Source organism: Microcebus murinus, chromosome 9, assembly GCF_040939455.1.
Source record: "Microcebus murinus isolate Inina chromosome 9, M.murinus_Inina_mat1.0, whole genome shotgun sequence".
In the NCBI taxonomy this organism is placed as follows: Eukaryota; Metazoa; Chordata; class Mammalia; order Primates; family Cheirogaleidae; genus Microcebus; species Microcebus murinus.
This window is the reverse complement of record NC_134112.1, coordinates 99,008,052-99,027,296: the sequence shown is the minus strand read 5'-3', so window position 1 is coordinate 99,027,296 and position 19,245 is coordinate 99,008,052. Positions and strand designations below refer to the sequence as shown.

Genomic DNA, 19,245 nt, shown 5'->3' with positions numbered 1-19,245 from the left:
TAATGTCTAGAAGAAGAAATGCATGCAAACTTTCTAGCAAATTTTAATTCCTATTTGATTAGTGATAATAGTGGCTTTGTTTTATTTTTTTACTTCTAGCCTCTTCTGTTTTGCCTAAAAATAAGATTATTGATTTAGATTAGCCCAGATTTAATTTTGGAAAATGCCTCACTATTTAAGACAGGACAATTTTATCCTACTGTGGAAATATAGAGAGAAATTAGTTATTTATCAGTTTACCCAATTTCTTTTGTCGATAGGTATTGGTGGATTTATGGTGCGGCAAAGAAGTCGAACTGGGCAAGGGAAAACCAAAAGATCTGTGATCAGGAAAGATTCCTCAGGCTCTATTTCTGAGCAATTACCTAGCAGAGATGATGGTATAGTACTGATTTTGTTTGATTAACTTCTTGGTCTTAATATCTGTATTTGAAGGAATTATCCTAAATAATGCTACTGTCACAACCTTATTGCTTCTTACTGATGAAAAGATTTGAATGCCTATAGAGTTCATTCCTGTAATATAGCAGTCAGGTTTGATAAGGAAATGATTTAAATCCAATAGGCTTTATTCCTTTGAGATTTTTTTTAATATGTCCATTTTCCCCATATTAATATGAATAGTTTAGGAACTGAATCACTCAGTTACATAAGGTACTTTTCTAGTCATCTCAAAAGCCATCCTTTGCCTGCCTTAGCAACTTGATATATAATTTGAAACTTTTAGAATGCTTAGTGAAAGGGACAGGGCACCACAATAATTTTTAACAAAATTATATAGTGTTTTATAAATACATCTTCCAACGAACATTCTGTCACCCTAACGTAGAGCTTCCGAAAATCTAAGTCATTGCTTAAACCATCGCTTTCTATCAGTTAAGAATGTACTATTCCCATTTCTCAATTTGAGAGGTGGTTCTGATAAAGACTTTGTAATTGGTATGGTCATGATTTATATGATTATGTATTTTGAAATGCTTAATATAGAATATGAAGAGAATTGAGATGTTTTCAGCATGTGTTCTGAATAGTGTCCTTCTATTACTAGGCGATAGAGTTTTGACTTAAGGTGAATTAAGAAAAATTGGAAATCTCTGCACATTTTAAAAAGGAAGCTCTGGCCGAGCATGGTAGCTCATGCCTCTGATCTTAGCGCTCTGGGAGGCTGAGGTGCCAGGAGTGCTTGAGCTCAGGAGTTTAAGACCAGCCTCAGCAAGAGAGAGACCCTGTCTCTACTAGAAATAGAAAAATTAGCTGGGTTGCAGTGAGCTAGGATGATGCTGCTGCACTTTACCCAGGGCATCAGAGTGGGACTTTGTCTCAAGAAAAGAAAGGAAGCTCTGTAATGGATTTTAAGATGTTTCTAATATGACTTAATATTGGCTTAATCACCCCTAATTAAGAAATTTGATGTGTTCAACAAAAGTATTTTTCATGTTTTTCATCTCTTTATTCTGTCTTCCTCATAATTTCTTTAGATTTAGCTTTTAGTTTTAGTATTTTGTTCCTTCATCTGAGTTTTTAATATTATATGTAATTTTTCCCTTTTCTAAACTGGCTTTTTGTTTTAACCATTTGTACTTTCTTTTTAAAGGTTACTCCTGCTTTCAGTCACCTTCTATTTCTTGTTTGTTTGTGACAGAGTCTTGCTTTGTTCCCTGGGTTAGAGTGCTGTGGCATCCGCCTAGCTCACAGCAATCTCAAGCTCCTGGGCTCAAGCCATCCTAATTGTCAGCCTCTCCTTAGTAGCTGGGACTATAGGCATGAGCTACCATGCCCAGCTAATTTTTTTATTTTTAGTAGAGATGGTGGGGGGCGGCCGGGGCAGTGGGGCGGTCTTGCTCTTGCTCAGGCTGATCTTGAACTCCTGAGCTGAAACGATCAGCCCACTTCGGCCTCCCAGAGTGCTAGGATTACAGGTGTGAGCCACTGCACCCAGCCCTATTTCTTTAATTAACCAGTTGATTTTGAATAAAAAAATATCTGAAGCCTTTGCATGTCTCAGTCAACTCTTTGTATCTGCTGGTTCAGTCTGCTATTGCCTCATGTCATTGTTTGAGAGAAACACATAATTACTACTTTTCTTTTTTATTTTTATGCTGTGAACTCATTTTCTTTTTCTTTTTTTTTATTTCGGCATATTATGGGGGTTGAACTCATTTTCTTTGGAGCATTCTCTATTTGAATTTTTTGAGGACTGAATAGAAGATGGGTTCTTTCAGACAAGATTTGAGTTTGTTATTTCCAGGAGCATGGGGGGGGGCTATTACCCCAGGATTATTGTAAGATACTTTCTTAGCTTAAGTTTTTTGGTACACCTATGTTATATAAATTTAAGTTTCTTATACATCAGGACTACATTCAGGTTGTGAATTCACAGGGAAGAATTTTATTTTTTTTCTTTTTACCCATCACCAAATTTTATGACATGAATGACAAGCAGTTTTGGTGGATTTTGTTTTTTGTTTGTTTGCTTTTTTCCTTTTTTGCTGTTGGTGGTGGGGAGTTGGAGGTGAGTGATGAGTTGGGTTAGGATGCATTTCTTGTTAAACTGACCCTGAGCATGGAATCCCTCGGGACCCACCTATACCGCAAGGCACTTCTGGATAATCTCTTCATCTTGGAAGCTTTGTCTTCTATGCCCTATTCCCCATAAGGCTCTGACAAACTGCAGTTTAGGATCCTTTATTTCTTGTTCTTAAGTGATTATTTTCTGGCTATATCACTGGTATACTTAAAAAAAGATTATTTAAAAAAATGTTTGTGTACTAGTTTTAGTTATATTTGGAAGAGTGAATTTAACTATGAAGTCTGGCAACAGAAGTCCCTGTATTGATTTTCCCAAGGGTTGTGCCACTTGTCTTACCATGAAGAAGTGTCTGAGATTATCATTTGATTGCTGCCTTAAGTTATGTACTTGTTTCTTTGCTAATTTCATGGTCCAAAATTTTGTTTTATTTGTATTTCTCTGATTTTGAGAATGAGTATTCATTGCATATTTGTGAATATATCCATAGTCATGTCTTCACTATATATATATATACACACACACACACCACAAATTACCTAATTTGTAATAAATTTCTGAACATGGAATTACCGGATTGAAGGACATACTTTGTTTTAAAGGTTTTTGTTCAGTATTCCCAATACACTCTACAAAATTAAGATACTCATTAAAAGTCCCTTAGTGTAGCCTGTGAGTAGCTGTTTCCTCATGGGTATTTTTATTTTTTGAATCTTTAACAAAATGTTGTATTTATTTTTTTTAGAGACAGGGTTAAAGTCTATTGCCCAGGCTAGAGTGCAGTGGCATAATCATAGTACACTGTAACCTTGAACTCCTGGGTTCAAGTGATTTCCGCCTCAGCCTCCTCAATAGCTAGGACCACAGGTGGCTGCCACCATACCTGGCTAATTTTTAAATTTTTTTGTAGAGACAAGGTTTCACTTTGTTTCCCCAGCTGGTGTCGAACTCCTCACCTCAAGCAGTCCTGTGTCTTGGCCTTCAAAGTGTTTGCATTACAAGCAAGAGCCACCACGCCCAGCCAAAATACTGTATTTAAATAAGCTTCTGCTTTGCCAGGAAATAACTGATTATTAAGAATAGAGACAATAGGAAACATACCAATACTAAATAGACATGAAATAAAATTTTTATGATAGTTAAAAATTATGCAGGCCAGACACGATGGCTCACGCCTGTAATCCTAGCACTCTGGGAGGCCAAGGCGGGCACATCATTTGAGCTCAGGAGTTTGAGACCAGTCTGAGCAAGAGTGAGACCCTGTCTCTACTAACGATAGAAAGAAATTAATTGGCCAACTAAAAATATATAGAAAAAATTAGCCGGGCTTCATGGCGCATGCCTATAGTGCCAGCTACTCAGGTGGCTGAGGCAGGAGGATTGCTTGAGCCCAGGAGTTTGAGGTTGCTGTGAGCTAGGCTGATGCCACGGCACTCCAGCATGGGCAACAGAGTGAGACTCTGTCTCAACAACAACAACAAAAAAATGCGGTTGGTTGTTGTGGCTCATTCCTGTAATTGAATACTTTGGGAGTTTGAGGCTTAGCGAACTATGATGGCACCATTGCATTCCAGCCTGGGTGACAGCAAGACCTTATCCTCTTTTTGTGAGACCTTGTTCTCACAAAAAGAAACAAACAAAATCTTACTAATAAACTTACTTTGATATCTTTTTGTGAAAATACTTATTTGTTTATATGAAACTGTGTATGTTGATAAGTTATTCAATTACTTTGGGTGGATTTGCCCAGAAATTTTAAATGCTACATATTTATAAACATGACTATTATTTCAGGCTGGAGTGAACAGTTACAAGATACTCTAGTTGATGAATCTGTCTGTATTACTGAAAGCACCGAAAAAATAAAGAAGAGATACCGGAAAAGGAAAAATAAGCTTGAAGAAACTTTTCCTGCCTATTTACAAGTAATATTTTGCTTTACATTATTTTATGTAGTTTGTTAATTGAGGAAATGCAATGCATTGAGTTTTTAAAAATAGGTTTGCTGTTTTTGTTTTTTACTTGTTTTGCTTTCATTTAGTCATTAGTAATGCCATTTTTGCCTTCCAGGGACCCATAAAATTTAACATTTATCTTTTTTTGTGCTTTAATACTTTGCATAAATTTCTTTTTTAATACCAGTTCTTCATGTCTGAGTATTCTATAAGGCATATCAAGGACACTTTGGGGTAGGAAAAACTTAGTCTTCTTCATCATTTATATCTGTGTATGTCCCACTCCCACGTCCTATTGAAATTTCTCTTGCCATTATAGGTTACAGTAATTAAATTCATTGAATAAAGATAGGTTTTTAGCAGCCCAAGTTACAGCTTTAATAATGATTTACTGCTTTTAGTGGCCTGGTAAGCCAAAGATTGAAGTAATATTCTTTTTGTTTTCCAAAGTACACATCAGAAAAGTTCTCCCAGTATGAAGAAATTATGTTTGGTAGGTGTAGACTACAAAAAAAGGATTCTTTGTAGTTCATCTTGTAGACATTAAGGCATAGAAGAGTGCAGGGCCATGTGATGTATTAGAAACAGCCCTATATTAGAAAAGGGACTTAGACTGACTTTACCACTACCTAATTCTAGACTCCTAGGCATATTATTCATCCTTGGCCTCTATTTTTTCATGTGTAAAAATTGAACTGGAACATGCTATTGTTGAGTGGTTATCCTGAGAAATATGGCTCTGTAGATACCTCTTCATTGCTTGAGTTGTAGTTATTTACTTTACTTCTCTAGTTAGCTATTACTAGTATAATTGGTTTGAAAATACATTTCTTTTCAATGTATTTTCAATGTATTGAGCTTGCTCAATTTCTTTGTTAGTAATTAGACTACAAAGTCTTAATGGCAGTGTTTGTGTTAAAGAGGTAAACCTTGAAAGTGAGAGAATCCTGGGTTTAAATACCACTCTACTACCAGTTAGCCGCGTGATCTTGTTCTAAGTATTTAACGTCTCTGTGTCCTAGTTTCCTCATCTATAAAATTGTGGTGCCTCACAGAAATGTTCAGAGATTAAGTAAGAATATGGGTGTTACTTTTACATCTCTTTAATAGATGTTTTATTTTCCCCTTATTCCCTTCAAATACCCTTTTAACCTAGCATTGCACTTTTTTAAAAACAGTAATTTTATTGGTAAGGAAATAGACTCATTTATAGTTTGGATTATCTTTATTTGCATCTTTCTTATTCATTATCTCCTAGCCCTTCACCCACCTTCTCGGTAGTCCTTTCTGGGAATGTTGAGATGACGACCTGCCTCTTCTCCCATTGCTCCTTCTGTAAAGTATAATCTATATTTAGGAAGCTTTCTTTAGGTGTTTTTGAATATATGAAGACTGACCATTTAATATTTTGGCAACAGAGCTTTTAAAAGTATTAGATCTAATTTTCCAATTTCTGCTGTGATCTTAAGTCTACTGAACTAGATTGTTTCCTCTGGTGTACATTAGTAATGTTCACTTTTATTTTTTTTTTTTTAACTTTAATGTGAGGGAAGCCTTTGTAATGGGTCTGTTTCTTGGACACCTTGTGATAGTTATATTTTTCTGTTGATTGGGGGAACACATAGTGACAAAAAGCCAGTAGGAATTCATTAATGTACTTTCCAGTTTTTCCTTATTGATCACAACAGTTTCAAAGCTATAAGTTGTGATCTAACCATTAGAAATATTTATGCAGTGTGCTTATAGGTAGTGATACCATCTGACTTCAGAAACCCCTATAATAGATCCACAGTCTCTGATTGGTTCTTGGAGTTGCTGACGGTATCAAGTTAGAAACCATGTGGAGCCACTCTTTTATGTTAACTACATGGAATGAAAAACCCACTAAATTAATAAGAATGTTAGTTTTTTATAAACACAATTAAAGTCATCATGAGTCAGTAAACAAATTCTTGATGGCAATCTCAGATTTCTTAATTTATACTGAGGCATTAAATAAATGATCTCTAAACTTTTAAAATGCTTTCTGGTATGCAAGATTTTTCCGAATGATAAACGCATTGCTGGTATAAGAAATGAACCATCTTCTACCCAGGGCACTAAACTTTGTGGATTTTCAAGTTTTTTTCATAGAGAAACATTTCACTTAAAATATGAATATTTCAAATCAGGTATCACCTCCACCAGAGTTCATATACCCTCAATCTCTTTTCAAAAGTTAGTGTTGTTAATATTTTGCTATTTATCCTTTTAGAACTTTTTTCATAATTTTTTTTTCATACTTATAATAGTCTCAATTTGTATGTTATGATTTGCTGGACGTATCATTCAACTTGTTTTCTTTTAGTAATGTATTTTAAGGCTTTCCTTTGATAATATAGCTGTACACACTTTTTAAAAATTTCTTGTTTTTATAGTATGGGTGTCTATAATTTACTTAGTCATATGCATATTGATGGACATTAAGGCTGTTTTCATTTTCTCGTATTATAAAAAATGCTACAGTGAACTTTTTTGTGTTTTTATGTTTGGCAAGAGTGTGTTAAATGTTGATGACTATTGCAAAATTGCCCCCTGCACAGAATCCCTTTTCCAAACAGACTATGTTACAGAAAATAGACTAAAGCAGAGTTGTTGAGTTGAATCGAAAGGGGGTCCTTCGTGTTGCCCTTTTGTCTTCTGTATTTTCTTGAAGTTATGGAGAGATCCTGGTGTTGCAAGGGACCCAACTTTAAACACTAAGCTCTAGAGTAGAGAAAGTATATTGGAATGGTAAAATGTTAATATGAGTAAATAAATAGAAAGCCAAAAGCCTTTAATAGCCATAAATGTTAGCACACAGTATGGTTAAAGTGACAGTAGAAACCCACTTTCAGATTTATAGTCTGAGTCTTCAGTGTTGTTACATGAATCAATATGGATTACAAGATCCATCTGAAGTATGTAAATATTAAAGCTATAGATCAAAATCTTGTGCTGTCCTCTGCAAATAATCTATAAATATTAATATTCATGAAGCTTTAGTTTTGCTTATAATATGAATTAAGGTGTCAATAGTATTGTATATTTACCAGCTTTTAAATTTAATTGTAGCATAATCTCCTGGAATTGAATTATTATATTGCTTTTGCTAGAAACACATTTGACATAATTGTGCATTTTTATTTGTGTAATTTTGTCTCTAGTAAAACTACTAAAAAGTCTTTTAAAATAAGGTTCTATGTGAAAGAATTGATATGCTCTTTGTATATTGTTTCTGTATTTCTGTATTCAATTTCTATATTGTCAAATATTAATCTTTTTTGTTATTTCTGCTTCCTTGTCAAAAATGATGACAGAATGTTCTCTTTAGAATAACAAACCATTTTTATATTTGCTTGTCTTTATCTAGGAAGCTTTCTTTGGAAAAGATCTTCTAGATTCAAGTAGACAAAACAAGCTGAGTTTAGATAATCTATCAGAAGATACAGCTCAGCTTTCATATAAAACAAATAGGAGCACAGGTTTCTTGGATCCTTCCTTAGATCCCCTACTTAGTTCATCTTCAGCTCCAGCAAAACCTGGAATTCAAGGTATGTGGAATAATTCACAGGTACTTTGTTCATATCATATGACATTCGTCATTCATCTTCCTTTTGGTTAAAGCTTTGAAATGTTTTCATTTGGCCTCATGCATTTGTAGCGCATTTTAGTCCATAAGATTTTGGCAAAATAATTTACCTGTGTGACTACCATAATATGAAGAGTTGTGAAGGAAAATGTTTGGTTTACACCTTGCTCAGGGCAGTATAAAGTGGTATAATGTGGCCATAGTTGTGAATTATAAATAAAATAATATTCAACTTAGACAAGATAGATTTTTTTATTAACTACAGAGTCCCAAGAAATTCAAAACAGAGAATATCCAGAAAGAAGCTATAGTTGGGAACTTGCTGGCAGACTGTGTTAATATGGTGAAATATATTGCCCTATATCATGGTTTCTCACGACTCTCAGTTTGGGCCAGATAATTCTTTGTTGTGAGAGGAAGGCTGTCTGGTGTACTGCAGGGTGTTTAACAACATCTCTGGCTTCATCATGATATGATGGTTAAAAGTGTTTCTCGATATTGCCAAATATTTTTTGGCTGGCAAAGTCGCCCTGGTTGACAGTCATTGCCCTAGATGCAGTGCATGTGGGAAATATTAGTTTATTAAGTATGGAATATCTGATTTCCTAAAGTACTAAATTTGACAGTTTATATCTCTGACATTTCACTTTGACACTTTTTTTTTTTTTTAATTTTAGTGAAGGTACATCCTCATTCTATCAAACTCAATTTTGGCTTATGATTATCTTTCAATTTGTTTTTTTTAGAGTAGTTTTTGTGAAATAATAAGTCAAAACTTCATGTTATTTCTTTAATATGAGTTCTGTCGTGGAAACCAGTGTAGCACAGACAGCTCAAAATACTAACAGCTTGTTTAGGAAGTATGTGGCTAATGAGTGCACAGTACATTGATGGTTTGGAAAGTTCCATTCAGGTGATTTTAATATTAAAAAAGCCACGTGAGCCACCTGAGACCAAGGTGTATAATGATGAATTGAAAGCTGTAGTGGAAGCAAATCCATCTCAACTTGTGAATTAGCAACAAGGTTTGACATTACTATGCCAACAATATTGGACCATTTGAAACAAATCAAGGTAAAAAAGCTGGATAGGTGGGTACCACATGCATTAAATGAGTATCAGAAGAGAAATTGTCTTGAAGCTTGCCTTTCTTTACTGTCATTACATAAGGATGAACCATTTCTACACCATATTGTTACCTGTGATGAAAAATGGATTATTTTTGATGATCGCAAGCATTCAGCACAATGGTTGGATAAAGATGGAGTGCCAAAACACAGTCCAAAACCAAATATTCTTTAAAAATAAGCTAATGGTGTCTGGTTCAGCGCTGGTATTATCCACTACAGCTTCATGAAATCTAGTCAGCAGAGGCTGGGCTAGGTGTTTCACGCGTGTGATCATATCACTGGAAGCCAAGCTTTGAGCTCAGGAGTTTGAGACCAGCCTGAGCAAGAGTGAGAACCTGGCTCTATTAAGGAAAAAAAGAAAGAAACTTGATCAGTCGATTACAGTGAGTGTCTACTGTAACCAATTGGATGAAATGACAAGGATGCTGGTGATTAAGCAGCTTAGATTGGTCAGTAGAGACAGGCCAATCCTCTTGCAAGACTGTTGCAAAAAACAACACTGCTCAAACTGCAGAAACTAGACTTGGAAACTCTGTCATCCACCGTATTCAACAGACCTTGCACCAACTGATTACCCCTTCTTCCAGGCTTTGGACCACTCCTTGCAAGGAAAAATATTCAATTTTCCACAAGTTGTGGAAAACGCCTTTTGTGATTTTCATTGCCACTCGCTCTCCAGGTGTCTTTGCTGCTGGCATAAGCAAGCTACTGTTAAGATGGCAAAACTCTGTTGATTATTTAGGTGCACACTTTGATTAATTGTACTGCTTCTTGTTTGAGATAGATAAACCTTTTGATTCAGAATTGAACATTTCATATTTAATAACCTAATATTAACAGATAAAGATATTAGAGCTTGATATGTTTATGAAGTATTAACATAAAGCTCCAGAAGTTTAGTTGGCTATGTAAGTTATGATCAATGTTTTGATACTATCAATTCTAAATTAATGTTCTGACAAGTTTCCTTTTGCCATTGATTACATGTGTTACTTAGTTTATTTTATAGACTCATTTTGAAAATACGATTTTAACGCAATCCTTCACTGAAAAATGACTTTTTATATTGAGTGGTTACAGCTTCATTAACTCTTCATTATCCTGGAATGAAATAAAGACTTTCGTTTTTGATTTTGACTTCTTGAAATAATTAGAAGCAATCTTACCCTTCTTGTACACATATGCATGTCCAGTCTACCTTATTGTTGGTAGTGAGGTCGTCCTGCTTGTTTATTCAATCTTACCAGATTTTTAAAAACTTTTATTTTAATTCTGTTGCTTTAAGTACTGACCTGCTTTTATCCATGTCAATACATTGTTAATATATAATGAAAGACCGGTGGGTCTTTCACAGAATGTTTTACTCTAATGTATACCTTATAAATACCATCACTAGCTATTTAAGGACTTAAATAGAAGTTATTTGCTCTTGAGTCTTGTGAGGAAAAGGACTGAAATTGGACAGAGGACATATTGTGACAGGAAAGACATTGATATAGGTTATTTTTATTCCTTTTTCCCGTATTTAATTGTTTTTTTCCTCAAAAACTGCTGAAGAGAAAATGCTTTTACAATAAGGCAAAAACTTAGAGGACTAGAAAACTACTATTTCAAAACCTAAATACAATGTTCTCTGCAGTTGAACCACTCTTCTGCCTTTATAATGGAAAATTAAATAATAAAGGCTTTCATTTCATTCAGTATAGCCTTTTATGTCAATTTAAATAGTTTGTTGATAAGAGATGAAATTCCTTTACTTTAGACAGGGCCAATCTTTTTGAACAGTCTTTTAAGAAAGTTATAATTTGTGTAGTAGAATTCCATTGCTTTAAACAGAAAATCACTTTATGACCCCTATAGAAATTTTCCAGAATTTTTCTTTCAAATACAGTATTGTCTAAGATAATACATTATTTGAAACAATTTTATTTCTCTAAAAACTTTCTGAATATTTGGTCACATGAAACTTACTATGACGTTCTTATGTTTGAATTCTATTTGAGAAGTATATAATGGAACCAAGACTGTTTTGCAGTGGTATTTGATCTAGAGTGGTACATTTATGCCTTTATCCCCGCACCCCAATTTTAAGTAAAACTGCAGTTAAGAAGGATTAAAATTTTCAAATGTTGTTTAATGCAATGACTAAGATGATTATGAAAGCTAGCGTAAATTAGTTTAATATTTTCCTACTATATTAACCCAGCCAAAAACTCTTAGGATCCTCCTTGACTTTTCATTCTCTCACATTCTACATCTTACCCATTCACAAGTTTCTCTCTGCCTTCAAAATGCATCCCAAAGCCAGCCACTTATGTCAACTTTCCCTGTCACCGTAGTACAAATTGGCATCGCCTCTCACTTAGACTAAGTACCCTTGTGAAGGGTGCAGGCTTCTAGTGCTGCCAGTCTAACCCCAACCCCACCCTACACCACCAAGGGCCTGGTCTGCACCATCACATCGTCTCCTATCTTCCAGCATTCCCACAACTTTAGGATTAAAACAGTACATAATATTGACCTAGCTGCGTCTTTTATTCCTACCCCTCTTTGGCTTCAGCTTCAGCCTCCTGTGTTGGCAAACCCGTCCTTCCGCAGGGGCTTCACATTTTCTTTTCCTCCATCTGGAGAGTTGTCTCCGTCTTTGTGTATATCACTCCCTTTTTTCATTTAGAGGTATGCTCGCTCATGTCTTTCTAAGGGTCTTCCTTGACCACTTTACTACAGCACCCCTGTAGCTTATTTTTAGTCCTCTTTCCTTACTTGTTTATATCATGTTGTTTACTGTCTGATTCCCTCTGGGAAAGTGGGCTCTGTGAGGGCATGCAGTTTGTTTGAGTCACTGCTTTAGTGTTACAGTCAGTGGAACAATGTTTGATGCATAATTCATAGACACGGTTCTGTGGGCACTGAATTTTTTTTTTTTTAAATGAGTGAATGATCAGTATGCAGAGCAAAGCTGGAAGTAGTAACTAGATGGTACGTGGCTTATGCTATACAAGGAATCTCCAAAGAGTAATGGGTTTGTCTTTTGTGTTTTACTAACTTTTCCTACTGTTTTATTTTCTAGATGTCATTTTTAGAGATGCCACTTTCTTAATGGATTTTTTTTTGCTTTGTTTCTTATAATATTCGTTCTGTTTCACTTTAATTGCCTGAAGGTCTTTATTTTAAATTTTGTTTTGTCTTAATTTATTAGTCACAAAACCAATAGTCTAAATTTTAAATAAATTTAGCGTGCTTATGCTATGAAAACTCCCTACTGTGGGAAGTAATAATCTTACATTTTTATCATTCCATATTCTTACTATATTTAGGTACTGCTGATGACCCATTAGCTGATATTTCTGAAGTTTTAAATACAGATGATGACATTCTTGGAATAATTTCGGATGACCTAGCAAAATCAGTTGATCATTCAGGTATATGTGAATACTGTTTATCCAATTTTTGTTCTGTGATCTGAGAGAGAGGTGTATGTGTGTAGAACAAGTTTAGTTTTGTCTGTTTCTGAGTAACTGAAGTTTTTTTAGTTTCATTTGTTTGTTTTTGACTTTGTCAAAGAACTCAAGATTTTATTCAATCTACCTCAGCTTTCCTGCTTTAGGAGGGGATATAGCAAGTTAGTTAGTTTCTGTTGTCTTTCTTACTGCATCAGATTTAAGGCATTTTGCCTTAAAGTCTTGCTGTATCTTGTTTCTACTTTTGTTTGCATTTTCCCTCACTTCCCTTTCCTGTGGTAATCATCCATTTTATTTGGTTTGGGTCTTGTAGGTCTTGATTTATGCACTTTCCAGGTTGAGAACTCACCTTTTCCATTTGGTAAGAATCTGAGCAATGGATGACCGCTGACTAGAAGTAGTCTTTTTTATAGTGATTTCAGCTGAAACAACCTGTAGGTGCATGCATACTTGTTAGTAGTGCTAATTTGTCACTAATCCATACTTTGCTTTCCCCCTTTTTGCGTGTGGCTAAAGCATTGTACTTTAGATGACCTTTTCAGTAGCTTTTTAATGAATGGCTTTATTTTTGTCAATATGTAATTATAATATTACCCAAATGTTACAGAGTTAGTTTCTAATATAAGATCAAATAAGAGGACACTAAATTTTTACTTTAATAATAATAATGAGAAAGCATGAAAAAAGTAGCTGAGAGACTACCTTTCCTTGTGTCTCTTGCTTAAAATACCAGTGTATGAGATAAAGCATGTGATAATGTTATAAACATAATCTATATATTCTGAATGTGACTGTGGAATATTTTAAATATAAAACTTATAATTGAAATTATCTACAAAGCATAAAGTTTTTTAAGCATTGAGGATTTTAAAGCTTTTAAATTTATATGAAACTCATCCCTCCTTTTTCACAATCTTTGTATTGTAATTAAACTGTACATTTGATCCCACTGTTGCCCAAGTTAAAGCAATTATTTGTATATTGACTTCTCATAAATTCCTATCTTAATAATAAGGTTTATTTTTGCAGAAATTGGCAAGTTAAACATCAGATAATGTTCTTTTGTTCCGTAAGATATGTACTTATTCTTATTAAAATATAACTTTAAGTTGTACCTAAGGTTACAAATATATTGTGTCTAATTTTTACTTGACTACCCAAATTGATATGAGTTCTGATTAATTCACAATTACAGACTTCATGTCTCTATTTTCATCATATTGTTGTATTTTAATGCAGGTAAATGTTGCTATACATTTTGCATGAGTATTCTGAATTCACTTCTCAGTACATTCACCTTACTCTTTTAGATATTGGTCCTGTTGCTGATGATCCTTCCTCTTTGCCTCAACAAAGTGTCAATCAGAGTTTACGACCATTAAGTGAAGAGCAACTAGATGGAATCCTCAGTCCTGAACTAGACAAAATGGTCACAGATGGTAAAATATTTGCCCTACATCTAGGCTTTCTAAAAGACATGAGTAAATATGATTTTCAAAGATTTCTGCATGCTTATTTATAATTTAACTTCTATTCTGATAATTTCTGTGTCAATTAAATGCTATTATATATCAGTATATTGAATTCATAGTTAATGTTTTTTATATCTTTATTTTATCCTAGGAGCAATTCTTGGAAAGTTATATAAAATTCCAGGTATTTGTGTTATATTTTTTAGTTTATGAAAATGACATTCCCCATATTGTGAATGTAATAATGTTTTGATCTTATTACTATTACTGTTATATCTCATAGAGCTCGGAGGGAAGGATGTTGAAGATTTATTTACTGCTGTACTTAGTCCTGCAGCCACTCAGCCACCTCCATTACCACAGCCCAACCCCCAAACACAGCTGTTGCCATTACACAGTCAGGGTATGTTATGACTTTCAGAACTATGCTTCTACCTGATAACCATGTGTGTGGATATATGTATATGTGTGTGTACATATGTATGTGTGTTCACACAGTTGAGTTTTGTTCTGTTCCTGAGTAACCATCTACCCAAACTAATAGGAGAAAACCTTCTTTTGTGATGATAGAAAAATATTAACTTCAGTCATATGTCTTACCTCCTTGAAATCTCTGTAAATCTTTGATCTACCTTATGACCAGAATTCTTTTGCTTATTCATTGGTGGGGTAAGGATGTGACAGTGCCTCTCCTCTTCCCTTCCCAGTCCCTTCCCTTCTGCTGTAGTCATTTCCTACCCAGGGACTTCTCTGCTTGGGGAACCACACCCCACCCTCACCTGGCTGCCTTGTGTTCATAATCTGGTTTGTTTCACTTTTATTTTCTCAGAGGTTAGCCAGTAACCATCTCCCCACTCACTACCCCTATGCTTGTCACTTGTAGCATGTGGCACAAATACAAATACCTGTCAGGGTAATTAAGGTCTTCCCTTTAGAATTTGAGCTCTGTAAAGGCTGGGGTCATGTGTATTTGCTCCTCATTCAGTACCTTGCCACTGAGTACGTGCTCTGTATGTATTTTCAGAGTAAATCAATGACCTCTCTACCCCTATAAATACTATGAAATTCATACAAAATTTTGTAAAAATTTTCCTAATTTGTTGTTTGATCAGTTTTCTTCTACTTACTTATAACTAGCTGCCACATAAAATAGTTTAAGACTTTAATTTCTCCCTGTTTCTGGAGACTTGAAATCTGATAGCCTAGAATTCAGATCCATTGGAGTAGATAGGAGATTGGGTGGTACAGGTGAGTTCTATGACGGTGTATATTTTTTGAGTAAGTGCAGAAATGTGCAAATTTGTTAATCTTTACTACCAATTTTGTATATACATGAAAAATCCCATAATTTACATAATTGAAATATCTGAGTTCCTGCACATTTAGCCTCTAAGCATAAATTTACCATGATTTTTGCTAGATTCAACATGTGATTTTACATCTCGGTAGAACATTCGTCATAAATGCTTCTTGCCTTAATTGTTCCCATACGCTTTTTTTTCTTTTTTCTTCCTGTTCTGTATGGTTTTTAATGACTAAGCTTTTCAGTATTTTTCTTCTCTACATGTAAAAAATGATCTGTCTTCTTCATGTTTTCTATAACTAAAAGTATGTATTCTAGAAAGTATATTTTTAAAAAGCTTTTGAGGAGGTGATTGGTATTTTTTGGCTAGGTGCTAATGTGTAATACAAGAAGTAAGGCTGCCTACCTTCAGGAGCTTACAGTCATGTACAAGTAATTTATATCACAGTAGAGTGAATCACTAAGATTTCAGTGTTCATGTTTGAAAGAATTATAGTTCTTGAACTCCTGGCCTGAAGCAGTACTCCCACCTTGACCTCCCAAAGTGCTAGGATTACAGGCATGAGCCATAGCGCCTGATAAAAGAATATTAATTCTAATTTAAGGATAAAGCATGATCAAGTTACATATAGGGTAACACACTGGTATTCAAGAATGGCAACCTTAACATTGTCCAGAGCAAAGGAGAAGGAATAAGTGGGCAGTGTTTAAGGAGGCAAAACTAGAAATGGGCATTGGTGCTAGATTGTAGACTGCTATGGGAAGTAGGCAGTGAGATAGTTGGCCTTTTTTCTATAGGCCTTTAAGAGGCATTGAAAACCTCACTCCAGTAGAATGCCCTTGTCATGTTATGTTTTGGTAAGGTACGTCTAGTGTCAATATTAGAAGTGGATTGGAACAAGAAGAGTTGTGCTAATGAGTTTATTGTTTCTGGGACTAAGTTAAAACACAGGTTCCATGTTGCAATGCTAATTACAATGCTAATTGAAAGGAAGGAATGGCTATGAGAGACAGTTAAGTTGGAATAGGTAGGATTGTACTACCAAATGGTTGTAAAGTGTGAAGAAAAAGGGGAAACAAACTATATATAAGCTAGGTTGGTCTAGGCAGGGGTCCTCAAATTACGGCCTGTGGGCCACATGCGGCCTGCTGAGGACATTTATCCTGCCCGCTGGGTGTTTTTGTCGCTGCCGCCTGTCCTGCTTAGCAGCCATTCTGGGGCCCACAGTGCACATGTGTGGAATGTGCGCTGCACTCTTCCAATGGCCCTCCAACGGTCTGAGGGATAGTGAACTGGCCCCCTGTTGAAAAAGTTTGAGGACCCCTGGCTAGAGGATAATCATGAAATATGGAACAAAGGAAGACAGTGCATGTGTGTTGTAGAAGGTAGCGGAGGTATGATGAGTTTTGTTTTAGAACACTTTTAGTTTGGTAAACATGGGACATATCCATTGTTCTGATGTATAGACAATTGCTGTTAAGACTATGGACAAAAATGTAGGCCTTATCTGTGTAGTGGTACTAATTGATGTTATGGGAAGGATAAGATTTCTTAAGAGAGTATACTGCCAGTAGAGTACAGAATCTTAAAGGAGTCTTCTTTTTAATTAAAAGTAATGAAGTTAATACTTACCTGATTATATTAGCTGTACAATTACGTGTTCCTTTTATTTCTGCTTTTTCAGAGATAGGTGAAAGTGAAGAAAGTACTGAGACATTGAGATATTGAGAAGTGTAGGTTCTTGAAAGTGATGTCAAGGTTGTAGAGTGAAGTGTAGGATAAGTACTTGAAAGACATTGTTGAACTATGGGAAGGTTGTTGATAATTCACTGGAGTAATGACATAATATGTTGACAATGATAAAGGTCAGAAAATGATGAAGGGAAATTTAAAGAAGATTGAGATATAGTAAGTTGAAATCCATTTAGGTAAAAGTTAAGTAACTTTTCAACTTTTATAAACTGGTATAACCAGGTTAGACTTGAAAGAAGAATAAAGACCACCTCTTAATTAAAATAATAATGAAGGAAAAATACTTGGCATTTACTTATGTGTCCTTGAGCAAGTTATTTAACATCTCTGGGTTGTCATTGCTAAAATGGAGCCACACATAACCTATTTCATCAGGTTCTTATGACGATGTGAAGAGTTAATACATGATAATACTATTAGGAAAAATTTCAATATGGTCACGTTGTGATTGTAGTAGATGGTACTGATATGAATAGAGAGCTATGGTGTGGATCACAGTCTCATTACCAACAAAAGCTTTACTTTATCCTAATTACATGAAAAACATATTTTTAATTAAAATTTCAGATTCCTTAATGGAACCTACTTTTCACTGAAGCTGGAAAATAGATGTAGTGTTCTATTTTGAATAAAAGCAGAAATCTTGTCCTTTAATTCTTGGAGTAAGCTTAAGTGTTGTAGACTTTTGCTATTGTGAAAGCCTGGGCCAGTGGGTGGGCCCAGCTCTGGCACTTAGTGTAGGATAAGGCCTATCCTGGAAGTCACGTAGTTCTAGCAAGTCCTTGAGACGGAATCTTTTGACAACTTGTTGGTGGTCATCTTCAGTATCTTCATATATGCACTGGAGCTATGTACACTTTAGCGTTGTGACATTTGGATGATCTGGTTTGGGTAAAAGGACATTATGCATTGTAAAACATTACGTGTATGAGACATTGCTTTTTTTTTTTTTAATCTAATAATATGGCAAAGTAATAAGGTTAGTTGTTCTCTGTCGATATCCCAAGTATTAGCTAATTTTATGATTATATTGCCATTTGTATAATTAGTTGGTGGTGTGGATCTCCTGTAATCGTACTGTTACAATAGTTAACAGAAGCCTTGTATTAAAGTATGTCTCCACCAATCATGAAATTTAATTGGGAGGCCTTTTTGAAGGTGCATAAAAAGTTTTTCTTTGCTGAAATACTCCATTGAGTACGGTTGGCTTATTTCCAAATAGTTTAGACAAGTAGACGATCACAATAAGGATTGGAGTTACATGCTGAGAGAGAGTTGCAGAGAAACACAAGATGATCTTATGGTTTGCCTAAAGCCCGCTTAGAAAGAAAATGATATGGTATTTGAAGCTTGCGAATGGGCTGGAATTCAAGTTAAAATGGTTTTGGGGGCTCAGTGGCAAGTAATGAAAATTAGGGCAAAAACAAAGTGTATATTTTTTTAATAGTAATCACCTAATTGATAATGGTAGATGAAATATTGCTTATTGTTCAAAACTATTTTAGAGAAAGTTCCAACTTAAGAATCATAGATGGATTTTATGCACACATCATAGATGGTGTGGTGGCACATGTCTGTAATCATAACACTATAGGATGCTTTGGAGGGAGGATCTATTGAGGCCAGGAGTTAGGGACCTCATCTCTACCAAAAACAGGAAAAATGAGCCAGGTGTGGCAGGCCTGTAGTCCCAGATACTTGGGAGGCTGAGTTGGGAGGATCACTTGAGCACAAGAGTTCGAGGTTACAGTGACCTATGATCATACCACTGTACTCTAGCCTGGGCAACACAGTAAGACCTTGTCTTTAAAAAAACAAAAATATTAAAAAAACCATAGATGGTTTTTTGTATTATGAGGAGCAGGAGTAAAATATAAGGAGCATCTTTTTGCTAATTTTCAGTTACAAAAAAGAATATTTGATAAAATTACTAGCATTTGCTGTGATTCATTCTCTTTATAGAGTTAATATGTACTGAATAGTTACTGCATACCAGACAGTACGCTAAAGGCTGTGCATACATTATCTCAACCC

The 19,245-nt window shown here is 35.0% G+C and overlaps 1 protein-coding gene across 18 annotated transcripts in view; it reads left to right on the top strand.

Annotated features, from left to right (window-relative positions):
- The window catches only part of KMT2C (lysine methyltransferase 2C), a 253,793-nt gene that overhangs the window by 185,134 nt on the left and 49,414 nt on the right, over window positions 1-19,245 (top strand). For 13 of the 18 annotated variants that reach the window (XM_076006746.1, XM_020289638.2, XM_076006744.1 and 10 more), the window contains 8 exons: window positions 261-380; window positions 4,322-4,452; window positions 7,874-8,054; window positions 12,540-12,644; window positions 12,997-13,044; window positions 13,994-14,164; window positions 14,307-14,339; window positions 14,439-14,558. In XM_076006746.1, coding sequence (XP_075862861.1) covers window positions 261-380; window positions 4,322-4,452; window positions 7,874-8,054; window positions 12,540-12,644; window positions 12,997-13,044; window positions 13,994-14,164; window positions 14,307-14,339; window positions 14,439-14,558 — 909 coding nt within the window. The remainder of the gene's footprint in view (window positions 1-260; window positions 381-4,321; window positions 4,453-7,873; window positions 8,055-12,539; window positions 12,645-12,996; window positions 13,045-13,993; window positions 14,165-14,306; window positions 14,340-14,438; window positions 14,559-19,245) is intronic. The other 5 variants (XM_020289650.2, XM_020289651.2, XM_020289645.2 and 2 more) reach the window with 3 other exon arrangements.